Raw genomic sequence first — 19,251 nt, forward strand, 5'->3', positions numbered from 1 at the left:
ATTGACTTAAGCCTCCCCCAAGCTTGAGCGATGCTTTCTCCTTCACGAGGCCAAAAACTATATATATAATTACAATCACGATGGACAAGATGCATAGGATAAAACTTCTGATGAAATTACAATTTCAATCGGTTGTAGTTCCATGATCCCATATCATCACATAGCCTAAACCATGTCAATGCCTCTCCCTTCAAAGATAAAGGGAAGACCTTCTTATTGATAACATCCTCGGGCATACCTGCAAGCTTAAATAATCCACAAACTTCATCCACATAGATCAGGTGCAAATCGGGATGCAATGTTCCATTTCTTGTAAAAGGATTAGCTAGCAGTTTCTCTATCATACCCGAAAGAATTTCAAAGTAAACATTTTCAGTAGGTTCAGTAGGTTGAGGAGCAACTCTTTTCTCTACTGGTCGGGGTGAAGATACCCCGAACAAGCCCCTCAAAGGATTATGTTCCATAGTAACAAGTGACACTAAATTTCAGCACACTATATAAATTTTTCCTTACCAATTTCCACTTACCAAAGGTGCTTCACTCCCCGGCAATGGCGCCAGAAAAGAGTCTTGATGACCCACAAGTGTATCGGGATCTATCGTAGTCCTTTCGCTAAGTAAGAGTGTCGAACCCAACGAGGAGCAGAAGGAAACGACAAGCGGTTTTCAGTAAGGTATTCTCTGCAAGCACTGAAATTATCGGTAATAGATAGTTTTGTGATAAGGTATTTGTAACGGGTAACAAGTAATGAAAGTAAATAAGGTGCAGCAAGATGTCCCAATCCTTTTTGTAGAAAAGGACAAGCCTGGACAAACTCTTATATAGAGAAAAGCGCTCTCGAGGACACATGGGAATTACTGTCAAGCTAGTTTTCATCACGCTCATATGATTCACGTTCGTTACTTTGATAATTTGGTATGTGGGTGGACCGGTGCTTGGGTACTTCCCTTTCTTGGAAAAGCATCCCACTTATGATTAACCCCTATTGTAAGCATCCGCAACTACAAAATAAGTATTAAGGTAAACCTAACCATAGCATGAAACATATGGATCCAAATCAGCCCCTTACGAAGCAACTCATAAACTAGGGTTTAAGCTTCTGTCACTCTAGCAACGCATCATCTACTTATTACTTCCCAATGCCTTCCTCTAGGCCCAAACAATGGTGAAGTTTCATGTAGTCGACGTTCACATAACACCACTAGAGGAGAGACAACATACATCTCATCAAAATATTGAACGAATACCAAATTCACATGACTACTTATAGCAAGACTTCTCCCATGTCCTTTGGAACAAACGTAACTACTCACAAATTATATTCATGTTCATAATCAGAGGGGTATTAATATGCATATAGGATCTGAACATATGATCTTTGATACGTCTCCATTGTATCTATAATTTTTTATTATTCCATGCCAATATTCTACAACTTTCATACACTTTTGGCAACTTTTTATACTATTTTTGGGACTAACATATTGATCCAGTGCCTAGTGCCAGTTCCTGTTTGTTGCATGTTTTATGTTTCGCAGAAAACCCATATCAAACGGATTCCAAACGTAATAAAAACAGATGGAGAACATTTTTGGAATATTTATGATTTTGGGAAGAAGAATCAACGCGAGACGTTGCTCGAGGGGCCCACGAGGCAGGGGGCGCGCCCCAGGGGGTGGGCGCTCCCCTGACCCTCGTGGACACCCTGTAAGGTGGTTGCTGCTCTTCTTTTGCCGCAAGAAAGCTAATATTTGGAGAAAATCGTGTTGAAGGTTTCAATCCAATCAGAGTTACGAATCTTCGAGAATATAAGAAATGGTGAAAAGGCAGAATCAGGAGCGCAGAAACAGAGAGAGACAGAGAGACAGGTCTAATCTCGAAGGGGCTCTCGCCCCTCCCATGCCATGAGGACCATGGACCAGAGTGGAAACCCTTCTCCCACCTAGGGAGAAGGTCAAGGAAGAAGAAGGAGGAGGGGGGCTCTCTCCCCCTCGCTTCCGGTGGCGTCGGAGTGCCACCGGGGCCATCATCATCACCGCAATCTACACCAACACCTCCGTCGTCTTCACCAACATCTTCATCACCTTCCCCCATCTATATTCAGAGGTCCACTCTCCCGCAACCCGCTGTACCCTCTACTTGAACATGGTGCTTTATGCTTCATATTATTATCCAATGATGTGTTTCCATCCTATGATGTCTGAGTAGATTTTCGTTGTCCTATCGGTAATTGATGAATTGCTATGATTGGTTTAATTTGCTTGTGGTTATGTTGCTGTCCTGTGGTGCCCATCATATGAGTGCGCGTGTGGATCACACCATAGGGTTAGTTGTATGTTGATAGGACTATGTATTGGAGGGCAAGAGTGACAGAAGCTTCAACCTAGCATAGAAATTGATGCATACGGGATTGAAGGGGGACCAATATATCTTAATGCTATGGTTGGGTTTTACCTTAATGAACGTTAGTAGTTGCGGATGCTTGCTAATAGTTCGAATCATAAGTGCATAGAATTCCAAGTCAGGGATGACATGCTAGAAGTGGCCTCTCCCACATAAAACTTGCTATCGGTCTAGTAAAGTAGTCAATTGCTTAGGGACAATTCCGCAACTCCTACCACCACTTTTCCACACTCGCTATACTAACTTTATTGCTTCTTTATCTAAAGATCCCCTAGTTTTTATTTACGTGCTCTTTATATTCTTGCAAACCTATCCAACAACACCTACAAAGTACTTCTAGTTTCATACTTGTTTTAGGTAAAGCGAACGTTAAGCGTGCGTAGAGTTGTATCGGTGGTCGATAGAACTTGAGGGAATATTTGTTCTACCTTTAGCTCCTTGTTGGGTTCGACACTCTTACTTATCGAAAGAGGCTACAATTGATCCCCTATACTTGTGGGTTATCAAGACTTTTTTCTGGCGCCGTTGCCGGGGAGTCATAGCGTGGGGTGAATATTCTCGTGTGTGCTTGTTTGCTTTATCACTAAGTAATTTTTATTTGCTGTTCTTTGTTGTTCTCTATCTTTAGTTATGGATATGGAACACGAAATACCAAAAAAATTAGGTGTACTTTCCGCTCATGGAGATGGGGCTCGATGCTGGTTATGTGAAAAATATTATGCACTATTTTAATAATCCTGAGAAAACCCCATTCAACTATGTAATGGGAGACATGTTGGATCAACGTGAATACTTTAGGGATTATCGCTTGACTCAAAAAGGGAAACTATTATGGGATCAAATTCATATGTTGCATTGGTATGCTCGGGAACTATGCTTGAGATATGATTATACTTGTTGCTCTAGGATGAAGGCTCCACACCTTCCCTTTTCATGCAAATTTAATGATGATAAAACCTTGGCTTCTTTTGCTAATGGTATTTATGATTACTATTATGTGGAACAAATAGAAGAATTCATTGCTTTTATGGGTGCATATGAAATTGAATCTTTGTTTAAAGAGTGTGAAAATCTTGATGATGCTGTTTACAGACCTGAAAATTTTGCTATACTTAAATAATGCTATGAGAATTATGAATACAATTCCGATATTGATGCATTTATTGAGAAAGTCTCCACTGTCCAAGAAGAGACTAACATTTTGCAAGAGTCTATGGAAGAAGATATTGATGAAACTGTGAGCTCATTGGATGAAAAAGATGAGGAGGAGGGCGAAGAACAAAAGGAGGAAGAGCGGATTGATCCCCCGTGCCCACCTTCTAATGAGAGTAACTCTTCAACTCATACATTGTTTAATTTCCCTTCGTGCTTACCGAAGGATGATTGCTATGATGATTGTTATGATCCCATTGATTCTCTTGAAATACCCCTTTTTGATGATGCTTGCTATGCTTGTGGCCAAGATGCCAATATGAATTATGCTTATGGAGATGAACTTTCTATAGTTCCTTATGTTAAACATGAAATTGTTGCTATTGCACCCACGCATGATAGTCCTATTATCTTTTTGAATTCTCCCGATTACAATATATCGGAGAAGTTTGCTCTTATTAAGGATTATGTTGATAGGTTGTATTTTACCGTTTCACATGATGATTTTGATAGATATAATATGAATGTGCTTGCTGCTCCAACTTGCAATTATTATGAGAGAGGAACTATATCTTCACCTTTCCATGTTTCCAATACGATAAAATTGCAAGAAACTATTTCTACTATGCATCGGCCTTTACTTTGTGTACATGAATTGTTCTTTTATACCATGCCGATTCATAGAAAGAGAGTTAGACTTCGTTGTTGCATGATATATGTTACTTTGTGCTCACTACTAAATCACAAATCATTGTTAATTAAAATTGGCTTTGATATACCTTGGGATCCAGGTGGATCCATTACTTGAGCACTATATGCATAGCTTAATGGCTTTAAAGAAAGCACTGCCAGGGAGACAACCCGAAGGTTTTAGAGAGTCGTTTATTTCTTTTGAGTCCTTTTATATAGTCTAAAAACAAAAAAAATAAAGAGGGGAACCCAAAACTTTTCAAAAAGGAAAGTGAAAGTGAGAAAGACAAGCATTGCTGAAGTGGGGGAGCTCCTTGGACTTTCTTCATGCTCACGGAAACTTTGTGAATCTTAATTACAGAAATTTTCATCAAAAATAATTATCCCCTTGTACAATTCCATTGTATTATAAAAATATTGTGCCAAGGTTTGCCTTTAGGATGTTTACAATGATTGTTGGTTTGTGCGGTGCAGGACAGAAACTTTGGCTGTAGTGTGCGATTTTACATTTTTTTACTGGAACGTCAAACGGTTCTGAAACTTTTTGCACTGTCTTGCTATACAAATTGATTAATTTTTTCCTAATTTTGGCAGAATTTTTGGGGTACCAAAAGTATGGTGGATGTTCAGATTACTATTGTCCTATTTAAGACAGATTCTATTTTTGATGCATAGTTTGCCTGTTTTGATGAAACTATCAATTTCAATCAGTGGATTAAGCCATGAAAAAGTTATATTACAGTAGCTACAATGCAAAAACAAAATATGAATTGGTTTGCAACAGTACTTAGAGTAGTGATTTTCTTTATTATACTAACGAATCTTACCGAGTTTTCTGTTGAAGTTTTGTGTGGATGAAGTGTTCGAAGATCGAGGAGGTCTCGATATGAGGAAAAGGAGGAGAGGCAAGAGCTCAAGCTTGGGGATGCCCAAGGCACCCCAAGTAAATATTCAAGGAGACTCAAGCGTCTAAGCTTGGGGATGCCCCGGATGGCATCCCATCTTTCTTCAACAAGTATCAGTATGTTTTCGGATTCGTTTCGTTCATGCGATATGTGCAAATATTGGAGCGTCTTTTGCATTTAGTTTTCAATTTTATTTTATGCACCATGCTGGAATGAGATAGTCCTTGGTTGATTTATAGAATGATCTTTGCACTTCACTTATATCTTTTGAGTATGGCTTTATAGAATGCTTCATGTGCTTCACTTATATCATTTGAAGTTTGGATTGCCTGTTTCTCTTCACATAGAAAACCGCCATTTGTAGAATGCTCTTTTGCTTCACTTATATTTATTGGAGCATGGGCATATCTTTTGTAGAAAGAATTAAACTCTCCTGCTTCACTTATATCTATTTAGAGAGATGACAGGAATTGGTCATTCACATGGTTAGTCATAAAATCCTACATAAAACTTGTAGATCACTGAATATGATATGTTTGATTCCTTGCAATTGTTTTGCAATATAAAGGTGGTGATATTAGAGTCGTGCTAGCTGAGTAATTGTGAAATTGAGAAATACTTGTGTTGAGGTTCGCAAGTCCCGTAGCATGCACGTATGGTAACCGTTGTGTGACAAATTTGAAGCATGGGGTGTTTCTTTGATTGTCTTCCTTATGAGTGGCGGTCGGGGACGAGCGATGGTCTTTTCCTACCAATCTATCCCCCTAGGGGAATGCGTAGTATTACTTTGCTTCGAGGGCTAATTAACTTTTGCAATAAGTATATGGGTTCTTTATGACTAATGTGAGTCCATGGATTATACGCACTCTTACCTTTTCGCAATTTGCTAGCCTCTACGGTACCGTGCATTGCTCTTTCTCACCTCGAGAGTTGGTGCAAACTTTGTCGGTGCATCCAAACCCCGTGATACGATACGCTCTATCACACATAAGCCTCCTTATATCTTCATCAAAACAGCCACCATACCTACCTATCATAGCATTTCCATAGCCATTTCGAGATATATTGCCATGCAACCTCCATCGTCATCATGTACATGACTTGAGAATGCATTGTCATATTGCTTTGAATGATCACAAGACAGCTAGCATGATGTTTTCATGGCTTGTCCGTTTTTTGATATCTTTGCTATGCTAGATCATTGCACATCCTGGTACACTGCCAGAGGCATTCATATAGAGTCATATTTTTGTTCTAGTATCGAGCTGTAATATTGAGTTGTAAGTAAATAAAAGTGTGATGATCATCATTATTAGAGCATTGCCCTAGTGAGGAAAGGATGATGGAGACTATGATTCCCCCACAAGTCGAGATGAGTCTTCAGACTTTATGAAAAATAAAAGAGGCCAAAGAAGCCCAAATAAAAAAATAGGCCAAAGAAGCCCACCAAAAAAAGGGAAAAAAGAAAAGGAGAAAATAAAAAAATGAGAGAAAAAGAGAGAAGGGGCAATGTTACTATCCCTTTACCACACTTGTGCTTCAGAGTAGCACCATGTTCTTCATATAGAGAGTCTCTTGAGTTATCACTTTCATATACTAGTGGGAATTTTCATTAAAGAACTTGGCTTGTATATTCTGATGATGGGCTTCCTCAAATGCCCGAGGTCTTCATGAGCAAGCAAGTTGGATGCACACCCACTTAGTTTCCAGTTTGAGCTTTCATGCACTTATAGCTCTTAGTGCATCCGTTGCATGGCAATCCCTACTCCTCGCATTGACATCAATTGATGGGCATATCCATAGACCGTTGATTAGCCGCATCGATGTGAGACTTTCTCCCTTTTTGTCTTTCCCACACAACCTCCATCATCATATTCTATTCCACCTATAGTGATATGTCCATGGCTTACGCTCATGTATTGCGTGAGGGTTGAAAAGGCTGAAGCGCGTTACAAAGTATGAACCAATTGCTCGGTTGTCATCGGGGTTGTGCATGATGGGAGCATTTTGTGTGACGAAAATGAAGCATGGCCAAACTATATGATTTTGTAGGGATAAGCTTTCTTTGGCTATGTTATTTTGATAGGACATAATTGCTTGGTTAGCATGCCTGAAGTATTATTGTCTTAATGTCAAATGATAGACTACTGCGTTGAATCACTCGCGTCTTAATATTCATGCCATGATTAGATATATGATCAAGATTATGCTAGGTAGAATTCCACATCAAAAATTATCTTTTTAATCATTTACCTACTCGAGGACAAGCAGGAATTAAGCTTGGGGATGCTGATACGTCTCCGTCGTATCTATAATTTTTGATTGTTCCATGCCAATATTCTACAACTTTCATATACTTTTGGCAACTTCTTATACTATTTTTGGGACTAACATATTGATCCAGTGCCCAGTGCCAGTTCCTGTTTGTTGCATGTTTTATGTTTCGCAGAAAACCCATATCAAACGGAGTCCAAATGGAATAAAAACGGACGGAGAATATTTTTGGAATATTTATGATTTTTGGGAAGAAGAATCAATGCGAGACGATGCTCGAGGGGCCCACGAGGCATGGGGCGCGCCCTAGGGGGGTGGGCGCGACCCTGACCCTCGTGGACACCTCGTAAGGCGGTTGCTGCTCTTCTTTTGCCGCAAGAAAACTAATATCTAGAAGAAAATCGTGTTGAAGGTTTCAATCCAATCGGAGTTACGGATCTCCGGGAATATAAGAAATGGTGAAAAGGGAGAATCAGGAGCGCAGAAACAGAGAGAGACAGAGAGACAGATCTAATCTCGGAGGGGCTCTCGCCCCTCCCATGTCATGGAGACCATGGACCAGAGGGGAAACCCTTCTCCCACCTAGGGAGAATGTCAATGAAGAAGAAGGAGGAGGGGGGCTCTCTCCCCCTCGCTTCCGGTGGCGTCGGAGTGCCACCGGGGCCATCATCATCACCGCGATGTACACCAACACCTTCGTCATCTTCACCAACATCTTCATCACCTTCCGCCATCTATATTCAGCGGTACACTCTCCCGCAACCCGCTGTACCCTCTACTTGAACGTGGTGCTTTATGCTTCATATTATTATCCAATGACGTGTTACCATCCTATTATGTCTGAGTAGATTTTCGTTGTCCTATCGGTAATTGATGAATTGCTATGATTGGTTTAATTTGCTTGTGGTTATGTTGCTGTCCCTTGGTGCCCATCATATGAGCGCACACGTGGATCACACCATAGGGTTAGTTGTATGTTGATAGGATTATGTATTGGAGGGCAAGAGTGACAGAAGCTTCAACCTAGCATAGAAATTGATGCATACGGGATTGAAGGGGGACCAATATATCTTAATGCTATGGTTGGGTTTTACCTTAATGAACGTTAGTAGTTGCGGATGCTTGCTAATAATTCCAATATAAGTGCATAGAATTCCAAGTCAGGGATGACATGCTAGAAGTGGCCTCTCCCACATAAAACTTGCTATCGGTCTAGTAAAGTAGTCAATTGCTTAGAGACAATTCAACAACTCCTACCACCACTTTTCCATACTCTCTATACTAACTTTATTGCTTCTTTATCTAAACAACCCCTAGTTTTCATTTACATGTTGTTTATATTCTTGCAAACTTATCCAACAACACCTACAAAGTACTTCTAGTTTCATACTTGTTTTAGGTAAAGCGAACGCTAAGCGTGCGTAGATTTGTATCGGTGGTCGATAGAACTTGAGGGAATATTTGTTCTACCTTTAGCTCCTCGTGGGGTTCGACACTCTTACTTATTAAAAGAGGCTACAATTGATCCCCTATACTTGTGTCTTATCAATCTTCCACCGAATAAACCAACTAGCATCAACTACAAGGAGTAATCAACACTACTAGCAACCCACAGGTACCGATCTGAGGTGTTCAGACAAAGATCGGATACAAGAGATGAACTAGGGTTTGAGAGGAGATGGTGCTGGGGAAGATGTTGATGGAGATTGACCCCCACCCGATGAGAGGATCGATGGTGATGACGATGGTGACAATTTCCCCCTTCCAGAGGGATGTTTCCCCGACAAAACAGCTCCGCCGGAGCCCTAGATTGGTTCCGCCAAGGTTCCGCCTCGTGGCGGTGGTGTCTTGTCCCGAAAGCTTGCTTATGATTTTTTCCAGGGTAAAAGACTTCATATAGCAGAAGATGGGCACAAGAGGCCTGCCAGGGGGGCCACGAGGCAGGGGGCGCGCCTAGGGGGGGGGGGTAGGGCGCGCTCCCCACCCTCCTGGATGGTGGGTGGCCCCCCTCTGGTATTTTCTTCACTTGGTATTTTTTATTAATTCCAAAAATAACTTCCGTGGAGTTTCAGGACTTTTGGAGTTGTGCAGAATAGGTCTCTAATATTTGCTCCTCTTCCAGCCCAGAGTTCCAGCTGCCGGCATTCTCCCTCTTCGGGTAAACCTTGTAAAATAAGAGAGAAAAGGCATAAGTATTGTGACATAACGTGTAATAACAACCCATTATGCAATAAATATCGATATAAAAGCATGATGCAAAATGGACGTATCACAGAGCAGCCACCGGGCAAAGCCGGTGCGAGTTGTCTATTTATAGTCGCAGCCTTCCTAGATGGGAAATGACCATTTTGGACACGGGGTCCAGCCAATGGCCAGCCGACACGTTCACAACGGTCGGATTTGGAGCAACGGTAACATTACTTGAGGAACAAGTAATGCTAATTCCTCGGTCAGGGACAAATCTCTCGCGACAACGAAGATCACGATCTCTTGCTGGCAAGTATTTGCTGGGAGCACAAAGAGATTTCTCTCACAACTTTCATAGGATTTGTGTTTAGCATCAGAGAATCAAAGCTTCGAATGCTACACCCCTCTTAATAGTACGGTGGTCCTATGACTCAATGAAAGAAGAAGAACAACGAAACAAATACTACGTCTTCACTTCGTCTTCATTCTTCCTCGAGCGCAGTCATTTTCTTTGAACAGACACCGAACCAATTGCTTGATCTTCAGCAATTTTTAGGGCTCACTCTTGTTAGCTTCATCTTTGGTGATAACCTTCGCTGCAATGCAAGAAGATTATCTTCGTCATTTGCATCAAACTCCTCGACATCTCAGGGACCTGTTACTCTATGTGCACTAGCAAACACATAAGTCCCATACTATTTATGTCAACAAACTCCAAAACATAAGGGGCCTATCATTGCACCAACAATCTCCCCCTTTTTGGACGGCTGTTGACAAAATAGATAATCATCCAAGTGAAGATAGATAAATGAAATGTAAATCGAACAAGAGTGAACTTGTGTTACTTGACTCGATGATGAAATATGCTCCCCCTAGATGTATGCAGGGTTAAAGATATGAAATAAAATTCACTGCAATTCATTGACATATTCAGAGGATTTTTCAATCGTTCGAGGTAATGATCGCACTGATGATATGTAATCCGTCGAGTATATAGTGCAATCATTCATAGCTTCCGGTAATAATTCCACCTGCAAAACAAAATGCTTTGAGAGAAATAGTGCAGCAGGCGGGGTTAACAGTATTACATCACAAATCAGAAGTTTTACATTAGAGCACAGATAGTCTTTGAGGCATATAGCACAAAAGTCTCATAAACCAGAGCAAATAAACACAAAGACCAAATCCAATAGAGCAAATCTATCAAAACTCTCGATGTAATTCTTCCCCTTTTTGTCAACTAGTGTCAAAAAGGTGACGAATAACACGAGTGCAAATGAGGTGAACTTTATTCACTCTGAGGTATCGCCCGAAGAGCTGCCCGAAGATGTTTCTAATTCAGAAGTGGCTGGTACATCTTCATCGTTAGCAGCAACAGTAGAAGTTCATTCAAGACTGGCTTGGGGTTGGAAGGATGACGTCACATTGGGATCAGTATGTTGATTCTTGGGAGACAACATATTTCCTTCATCAGGTTTCTCCGTGGGCGATGTTGCTTCTCATTCGTCAAGCAATTTGCGCAGCTGAAACTGAAGTAAATCAGTTGTTGGCTCACGAGCTGGCAGTGGAGGAGTGAGACGATCTTTAAAGTCTTCAGCAGAGAACCCTTGATCAATATACTCATAGAGTTCTTTAAGATCTGAGTTGCTCAATTGCTTCTTAGAAGAACTTCCGAAGCAATTCCCATAGGCACCTTTTATTTTCAGCCGTGATCATGTGCACAACTTTTATTCGGTTGTTGATTACATTCAGTTCGGCAGCCATGTGTTCTTTCTCTCGGCGATCCTCAACCATATGCGGCAACAACAGCTGTTGAGTACGCAGGCTCACTTCTAGGTGTGAAGGAGGTTGAATATTTGGTTGTCGATCACGCTGAGGTAGCCGTGGCCCGACGAATGTATTATGATAATCAGGAGGGCTTGACACTGGTGCTTTCCCCGAAGAAAAATCTTCCATGACTCTTAGAGTATCACGCACAGGAGGAATGAAGCTTTTGTGACTGGCTTTGGCTAAATATTCGGTGTGCATTGCATAGTCAACCACTTTCTGAATCCATGGTGCAAATACTTTGGTAGTTTTTGGGTGCTGAGCAGAATCCATCAGTATGCGCAGGAACATGTCTTCGACATCAAAGATGTATCCTTGGGAGATGGCATGAATGGTGTTTCTAAGAACATCAGATATACAATTTTCTGTGTTCATTCCAGCCAGAGGACAGATGGTATAAGTGAGAATGTGATATAAGGTCTAATTGTCAAAGCTCAAGTGCTTAGGCAAGGGAGGACCAGTGTAATTATGAATTTTCTCTTGATCCATTGTGCACCGGAAATCTTCATCAGAAATTGCATCACTGTTGTGAACTCGAATTTCCGTCTTGCCATGTTCGAGCCGAGGGAAATGAAAATGAGAGATAAAGTCTATTGCAGAGCATATTATGCGTTTCCCTTCGGTCATCCATTCCATGATCCACTTGGTGCTACCAGAATCTTCACCGGAGATGTACAAGGTGGCATAGAATTGTAGAATTATCTCTCTGTTCCACGGATGCTGAAATGCAAAGACATGCGTGAGGCCAAAATCTTTGATGTCTTGCAAAACTTGATTAAAGCAGCCAATGTTCTTCATAGCACCAAAATTCGGGAATTCATGAGGAAATATCTTTTGGTTGTCATAGAGGATCCAAAAATAATATGTAGCATGTTCTTGAGTTCAGAACCGAGGGGATTCAGACGTGCGAGGCTTGATGTATGGACTCTCTTAAAAGAAAACAAGATGAGTGTTCCGATTGAAAAGAGGCCCTTTGACGCCAAGGCCTGTGGAGAATAAAGGCAGTTGCTCGCAAGGATATGGATATTTGAGCTCATCTTCAACGGAAATCACTTCATCATCATAAAATGATAGAGTCGGAATGATGAGAGAAACTGACTTTGCTGCAGAAGGATCGACATCTGAATTTCTTCTCGCTATGTCGAGGGAAATACGCAATGGAGAGGGAGCAGACACTTTATCAGGCACTGAAACATTATCAGGCACTATGGCAGGTCGCGACACCGGCATCGACGGCGACATCCCGGTAGCGAGCATGCGCGAAGCACACATGGAATGTCAGCCAGATCTAGTAGATTGCTTCATATGATCACACATACAGGAGAATGTATGCTCGTGTATATGAGCGACTTCAATTGTACTGTGTTTTTCTTAAACATCCATTTCCTCTGTTAAAGGATTTCACTAAAATTTAGGACCCTCTTAGCCGACGAACATTCTCTAGTAGGGGGAGGGGGTGGGGGTGATATTTCAAACGATTTCGCTGACAATTTTAACCGTGAGGGAATGCTAATTTCTTCAAAACCACATTCAATAGGAGGAAATGACAAGAAGGTATTTTTCGTTTAGAATTGTCACCGTCTGATCTCGCGAAGCAACTGTGAGGAAACAACGTTAGCTTGTCAACCCCTTTCCGGCTGACATTCGTTAGATAACATTACCAAGAGATTTAAACAAGCAGTTTCACAAGTTTCCATCTGGGAGACGAGTACAATGGCTATCGTCCACAGGGCAGGATCAAAATTCGAGCAAACAAAGCTTTCGCTACAACGTTACAGAACAATAGTACGGTACAGATGTGATTATTGCTTTGCATCTCCCAAATGTGTGATCATGTGAAGCAATCCAGATCACATGGAAACTCTTGCCACTCTAGTAAGTACAGTAGTTTCCTAGATCAAATCCATGGCAGCACTACTACTCGCCTCCCTCCACCCGGCGAGGAGGAACTCTGCTCCACTTCCGGATCCTCGCGCCCAAGCCCTTCATCTCCTCCACCTGCAGATGCAGAAACAGAGACGCGCGGTGTAAAATTTGCCGCGTCCAGATCGAGAATCCGTCGCACGGATGCGAGGTGTTTTGGCTCCGGCGACTTACCGATCCGACGCCCGCCGCGGACACTCCGGCGGTGACGGTCGTGGCGCCGGCGCCGACGAAGAGCGAGGCGACGGCGAACGCTCTGAACGGCATCGTCATGTCGCTGCCGCCCTTGCCTCGCCGGAACCAAACCAGCGCGCCGGTGATCTGCGCTGCACTCGCTCCAAGCCACCAGGGCCATGCCTTGCCCTTCTTCCCGGCGCCTGCACCCAGCTCATCCATCGCCGCCGCCGCCGCCGCCGCCGCTAGGTTATGTGGGGGACACCACAGCTCTGTGGGAGTTGCAAAGTATGCACACACTGAAACGCACAATGCTCACCGACATGTGGGGCCCTTGGTAGGCCGTGTCATGTCCATCCACTGACATGTGGGACCCGTTGCCAGTTCACCTCCAGCATAACGGGGTAGGTTCTTCTCTCCCACCTCTCAGTGATCACCAGTAGTACTGCCATTCCCCAATCCGCCTCAACCGCCTCCCCAGCTTCCATGGCTCGGAGCAACCCGGGGCTTCTCCTGGGGCTCCTGCTGCTGCGGCTCAATTGGTGCTTGGTGAGTCGTTGATCCGATCCGATCCAATTTTTGCACAGGTCGATTTTGTTCGTGTTATCGTTGATGGAGTCGCTGCGATTGGGGAATTTTAACCCAGGCCGTGGATGGCGGAGGCGCGGAGGAAGGGGGCGGCGTGTTTCCGGTGGTGGTGAGCACCTGGCCGTTCCGGGAGGCGGTCAGGGCGGCGTGGGACGTGGTGAAAACCGGCGGCGCAGGGGGGTCGGCTGTGGATGCCGTCGTCGCTGGCTGCTCCGCCTGCGAGGAGCTCCGCTGCGATGGCACAGGTCAGTTGCTTGCTGCCGTCCTTCTCTGTACAATTCGTCCATGTGTGCCTGCGATGGGGATTGGTTGTGGCTTGTGGCATGCTATCATTTCAATTTTAGTGGGAGCACTGGGGTGAATGGCGACGATAAATGAATTATGCTGGTGCAGTGGTCAAACTAGAGTGGAAGTACCTGCTAAAACCGATATTTAACCGAAGTTACAAAATTATTTCATTCCCGGGAGGTTGATTGATATGATATTTTTCCGGTGGCAACTCCCAGAGGCTTGCTTACACAGAAACCAGGGATTTTGACCAATTATTCTGTAAGCAAGCCTATATATGGGCTTGCATACAAGAAAAATCTCTGATGAACATACTTGCAGGTACCAGACAGCAAAATGACATGACATCACAGAAAAAAATTCAATAGCTCAAATAGGATTTTATTCGGTGTTTTAATACTTTTTTTATGGTGAGAACCTTAAGCCTTACTACTGGATTTTGCAAGCCTACTTAAAACAATTCTGGAAGAAACTTAATCCTTTAAATTTGTCCATAACATGTATTATCAGGAGTGCTATTTTACACTATATTTAAAATCAAGTGTACTCTTTATTGATGTATTGCCCTGGAGATCAGTACTCTCGGAGCTTAATTTAACTATGAGAAAATTCTGATGGATATCAAGACTTAAGTCTCAATAATCAAAAGATCAAAAACATTGGTCACGCCAGCTTGCCCACTCAACCTATTTACAAACGTTACCAATTCACTCATTTATTTATCTCTACCTAACATCGTGAAAAACTGAAGACAATGGTAAGTGTAGTTGCGGTTATGCCGCGGATAAATATTAGCAATGAAATGATACTTTGTTCTGAAAGTACTCGCCTGTTGTTCCAATTACCTTGTGTTTGAATCCATTAATATTCTCTGTGCACTAAAGATATAGCAGAACCCCATGATTTTGTGTTTGCAACTTGTTTAGATTCACAACTTGCCTATTTTTGGTGTGTATCCTGAATCAACCATAGCACTGCTTTTAACTGGTTTATAACTTTATGCAGTTGGTCCAGGTGGAAGTCCAGATGAGAAGGGTGAAACTACCTTAGATGCTCTTATCATGAATGGGGTAAAAGCTGCTTTAACCACTCAAGCTACAGTATATGCTGATGTTTATGTTACGGCATTTATGGTGGATGTAATAGGGCATTCTTTTTGCTTAAGAAAACTGGCAGAAAACAATGGAAATTGGAGCTGTGGCTGCCATGAGATATGTGAAGGATGCAATTATGGCAGCAAAGTTGGTCATGGAGCACACTGGGCATACTCTTCTTGTTGGAGAGAAGGCAACATCCTTTGCAATTTCAATGGGTCTTGCAGGACCAACTAACCTGAGTTCACCAGAGTCAATTGAGAAATGGTCAAATTGGAGACAGAATAATTGCCAACCTAACTTTTGGAAAAATGTTGCTCCTGCTGGCAACTGTGGTCCATACCATCCTATAAATATACCTAAGGACCCTGTTAAAAGTGCTGTATGGGAGAATCAAGGAATCACCTGTCAGGAATGGCTCCAAAATGATAATTTACTAGAACCGACAAGCTCCCATTTCAACTCTGTTAATCGTCACAACCATGACACAATCTCTATGGCCGTCATTGACAAGGTACCTAGCGCGTTTAAAGGAAAGTCACTCTCTATTAATATGAAACTAAACAATGTGCTTTTGTTAAGATGGGTCATGTAGCAGTTGGCACATCAACTAATGGTGCCACGTTCAAAATTCCAGGAAGGTAAGCATCTTGCTTCTGTTAGGAATTTTGAAATATTGACATTACAATTTAGTTGGCCACTTGTTTTTTGCTAAATCAGTGATCTGTCTATCGAATGCATCTGCAATAATGTATGAACGACTGCTGTAATTGTTTTTTGAGGGAAACGACTGCAGTAATTCTTTTTTTGAGGGAAACGACTGCAGTATTTAGTTGGCCTTGTACACCACTGCCGAATCCTCTTGTACTATTGATACTATGCGCTGGTATATTTGCAAAGTCACTAATGTGTGGCGAGTCTTGATGATGTTGTTACTTTCTTTATGGCTGGATAAAAGCTAACAAAATAGATGGTGCATAGTTAGAGGTTACATAACCTCATTAATAGTGGGACTAATATGTCTTAGTATATAGGTTTACAATATTTATCCTAACTGAATTATGACAGACATATTTTTGGTTTGTTCAACTTATATTTACGTAGGAATACTACTCGAAGCTTCCTTTTGATATGTATATCAACTTCTGAAATACTCTGGTATTGTATATCGACTTCTGAAATACTCTGGTATTGTATATCAACTTCTGAAATAGTCTGTATATTTGACAACATAATGACGTTGGTGTCATGCCACAGTTTTCCCTTTTTCGATGTTGTTAAGTGGAACAGCTATTTACCTCTTGATAGGTAGTACTGACTAATCATTTGCTTCCAGGGTAGGTGATGGACCAATACCAGGATCTTCTGCATATGGTGATGATGAAGTTGGGGCTTGTGGAGCTACTGGTGACGGTGATATTATGATGCGCTTCCTTCCATGGTAATTGAGAAATGATTTTGTTAGAAATTTTGTTGTTCTTCTTTCCCACAAACAATATTTTTTCTTGTTTTGACCCCTGCCTTATCAATTATAACCTCATAACTTCATTAGTCACTAGCAAGCTGTTATTTTCTCTGAACTCGCTTTAATCATGCACCTTCCCCCTCTGTGGTCTTAGTTGGAAGTTACTTCCTAGGATATGATGGTATTCAGCCATGTCCATATTCTAATTTGGTTCAAAGGCTGAGTATTGTAATATGAATTTTAGCTTATGTTAATTTTTTATTAGTAGCCCAAGTTAAGCAATGGTCCCATGAACTGTGATGTTTTTTTTTTAACATTTCTGTGATGTTATTGCAGTTATCAAGTGGTGGAGAGCATGCGACTTGGAATGGAGCCTCGAGATGCTGCCGTGGATGCGATATCCAGAATTGCTCGTAAGTACCCAGATTTTGTTGGTGCTGTATTTGCGCTTAACAAGAAAGGAGTGCATGCTGGGGCGTGCCATGGATGGACCTTTCAGTATTCTGTCAGGAATTCCAGCATGCAGGATGTGGAGGTCATCACAGTAACACCTTAACATAGGCAGATCATTATTAAAACAAAAGGCTGATTCGCCAATAAGGTGTATTCCTTTATGTCAAGTTCTCTGCATTCACTCCCATGGTAATGCAACAATATCATGTGGGGCTTGTTCTCGAGTCTTATATTGGACTGCAGTTTTCTATTGAAACTGCCATGTTATATAATGGTAGTAGATTCATTGAATGCATTGTAGACTTCTCGAGAAAAGGCTGGAATTGCACACAGTCAACTTTTGTCTTGCAACTACGAGTTTAATGTATTACTAGCCAGGTGTGCTTCTTTAAGCCATCTTCAGAGTTTTTGTGCGGAATAGGTCATCTTCAGAGCTGGTAAGGGCATATAATATTTCACGTACGCTTTGTCAGCCTTGAAGATTCCCAGAGAACCCCCTCCTTTGTTGTTGTTTTTGCATTTGGTTTATTTCGCACGTTTGCTCCTTCATCAACCTAAGTTTGTTGGCAGTATCGAGTTGACACCCATTTCTTATTCCTCTATGGACATAAATATGTTGTCTTGTTAATTTTATCAATCATTGTGTCTTGCATATTTATGGCCATAATGCAAGGTTGGCAGCATTGCTGAGGAAAAGGTTATCTTGATGAAGGTCGTATTAGGCAGCAAAGATTGTTAGTATTTATTATCTGAATATGCTTTTGGTGTCAAGGATGCTGTGTTTTTGGCTTGAAGACCTCGGGTTATTGCGATCTTGTTTGCAGGAGATGAAACCTCGGGTTATTGCGATCTTGTTTGCAGGAGATGAAACCTCGGGTTATTGCGATCTTGTTTGCAGGAGATGAATGCGTGTTGCTTGGAGAAGTCGGGTTGCGATCATGTTTGTACGAAATGAATGTGTACAACCCGTTTCGAAAAGAAAAAAAATGTGTACAACCCACCAGGACAGGAAAGAAACTTGGATAATAAACTCATAATTGAGAGTTGGGCTTGCTGTTTCACTAAATGCATTTGTTAGAAAATCGGCTCCCAGTAGTACCATTGTTTGCGTAATGGTACCTGGCTCGTTACCGTGTCCCCTGAACTTCCGAGGGGCCATCCACACCCCAGGGGCGCTGCGGATCGCCTCCATTCCGTTTTCCGGGGAACAACTGGAATAATGGTACTGTTGTTGATGGCTTATCCGGCGAGAGGTCCCCGTCTACGTTACGGGACACATGGATCAAACACGGCACATACACACAAATCACCGAACATGCCGATCAATATGAACGGGGTGACCGGTCCTGTTTCTTTAAGCTGGGTGAGGATGACCCTAGTCATCGGTTACACGTCATGGTTCATTGAGGCATCAAGTGGACTTTGAAAATACAAGATTTCTACTTTTAACAAGTCGTTTGTGAAAATAGCTATTCCCAAGATGATCAAGTTTTTCTTTTTTTGCAGAGGAAAAAAGTGTTATTACTCAGGAATCAAGTTATATACAAGCTCCAAATTGTGTAACAATTCTTTGTTGGCATTATATATGGAAAGCCAATGGCCGACTACGAAATAAACACTCTGGAAAATAACTTCGCTAAACTATATATAGGTTTTTTTTTAGACAAGCTAAACTATATATAGGTGTCACAAGGAGATTAATAGCCTGACAGCTCCCCACGGTCTTATTAGTCGTGAAAGATAAAGATTTCTCTAGCTGCCCCGTCCGTCGTGTAACATGGGACTCGCAAGTCGCCAGCAATGATAAGTTCAAAACGCACTGAGAACA

General features: G+C 42.0%; 2 protein-coding genes across 3 annotated transcripts; one reads left to right on the top strand and one right to left on the bottom strand.

Moving 5' to 3' along the window:
* Positions 1 to 13,085: 13,085 nt before the first annotated feature.
* LOC119365315 lies at positions 13,086 to 13,852 on the bottom strand. The gene is made up of 2 exons (XM_037630936.1): positions 13,536 to 13,852; positions 13,086 to 13,436 (listed from the first exon to the last, which is right to left on the bottom strand). The coding sequence occupies exons 1-2, from the start codon at positions 13,755 to 13,757 to the stop codon at positions 13,356 to 13,358; spliced, it is 303 nt and encodes a 100-aa protein (XP_037486833.1). The 5' UTR covers positions 13,758 to 13,852; the 3' UTR covers positions 13,086 to 13,355.
* A 57-nt stretch (positions 13,853 to 13,909) lies between these two features.
* On the top strand, positions 13,910 to 17,793 carry LOC119365314 (probable isoaspartyl peptidase/L-asparaginase 3). Of its 2 annotated transcripts, XM_037630933.1 has the most exons (7): positions 13,910 to 14,084; positions 14,182 to 14,368; positions 15,417 to 15,481; positions 15,588 to 16,019; positions 16,088 to 16,146; positions 16,842 to 16,946; positions 17,307 to 17,769. In XM_037630933.1, exons 1-7 carry the CDS (start codon positions 14,022 to 14,024, stop codon positions 17,524 to 17,526), a joined length of 1,131 nt encoding a protein of 376 aa, XP_037486830.1. In that variant the 5' UTR covers positions 13,910 to 14,021; the 3' UTR covers positions 17,527 to 17,769. The 2 variants fall into 2 exon arrangements, with proteins under 2 accessions (XP_037486830.1, XP_037486831.1); XM_037630934.1 differs by lacking the exon at positions 13,910 to 14,084 and having other exon boundaries at positions 14,292 to 14,368; positions 15,577 to 16,019; positions 17,307 to 17,793.
* The last annotated feature ends 1,458 nt before the right edge of the window (positions 17,794 to 19,251 follow it).

Source organism: Triticum dicoccoides, chromosome 2B (assembly GCF_002162155.2).
Source record: "Triticum dicoccoides isolate Atlit2015 ecotype Zavitan chromosome 2B, WEW_v2.0, whole genome shotgun sequence".
Taxonomy (NCBI): domain Eukaryota; kingdom Viridiplantae; phylum Streptophyta; class Magnoliopsida; order Poales; family Poaceae; genus Triticum; species Triticum dicoccoides.

What these genes read in the sequence shown, in the direction of transcription:
- LOC119365315 (XM_037630936.1), bottom strand. Translation starts at nt 13,757, where the DNA reads ATGGATGAGCTGGGTGCAGGCGCCGGGAAGAAGGGCAAGGCATGGCCC. An exon ending in CCGCGGCGGGCGTCGGATCG is followed by an intron (nt 13,437 to 13,535) that starts GTAAGTCGCCGG and finishes CTGCATCTGCAG; the next exon opens with GTGGAGGAGATGAAGGGCTT.
- LOC119365314 (XM_037630933.1), top strand. Translation starts at nt 14,022, where the DNA reads ATGGCTCGGAGCAACCCGGGGCTTCTCCTGGGGCTCCTGCTGCTGCGG. An exon ending in ATGCTCTTATCATGAATGGG is followed by an intron (nt 15,482 to 15,587) that starts GTAAAAGCTGCT and finishes GAAAACTGGCAG; the next exon opens with AAAACAATGGAAATTGGAGC. An exon ending in CTATGGCCGTCATTGACAAG is followed by an intron (nt 16,020 to 16,087) that starts GTACCTAGCGCG and finishes GCTTTTGTTAAG; the next exon opens with ATGGGTCATGTAGCAGTTGG.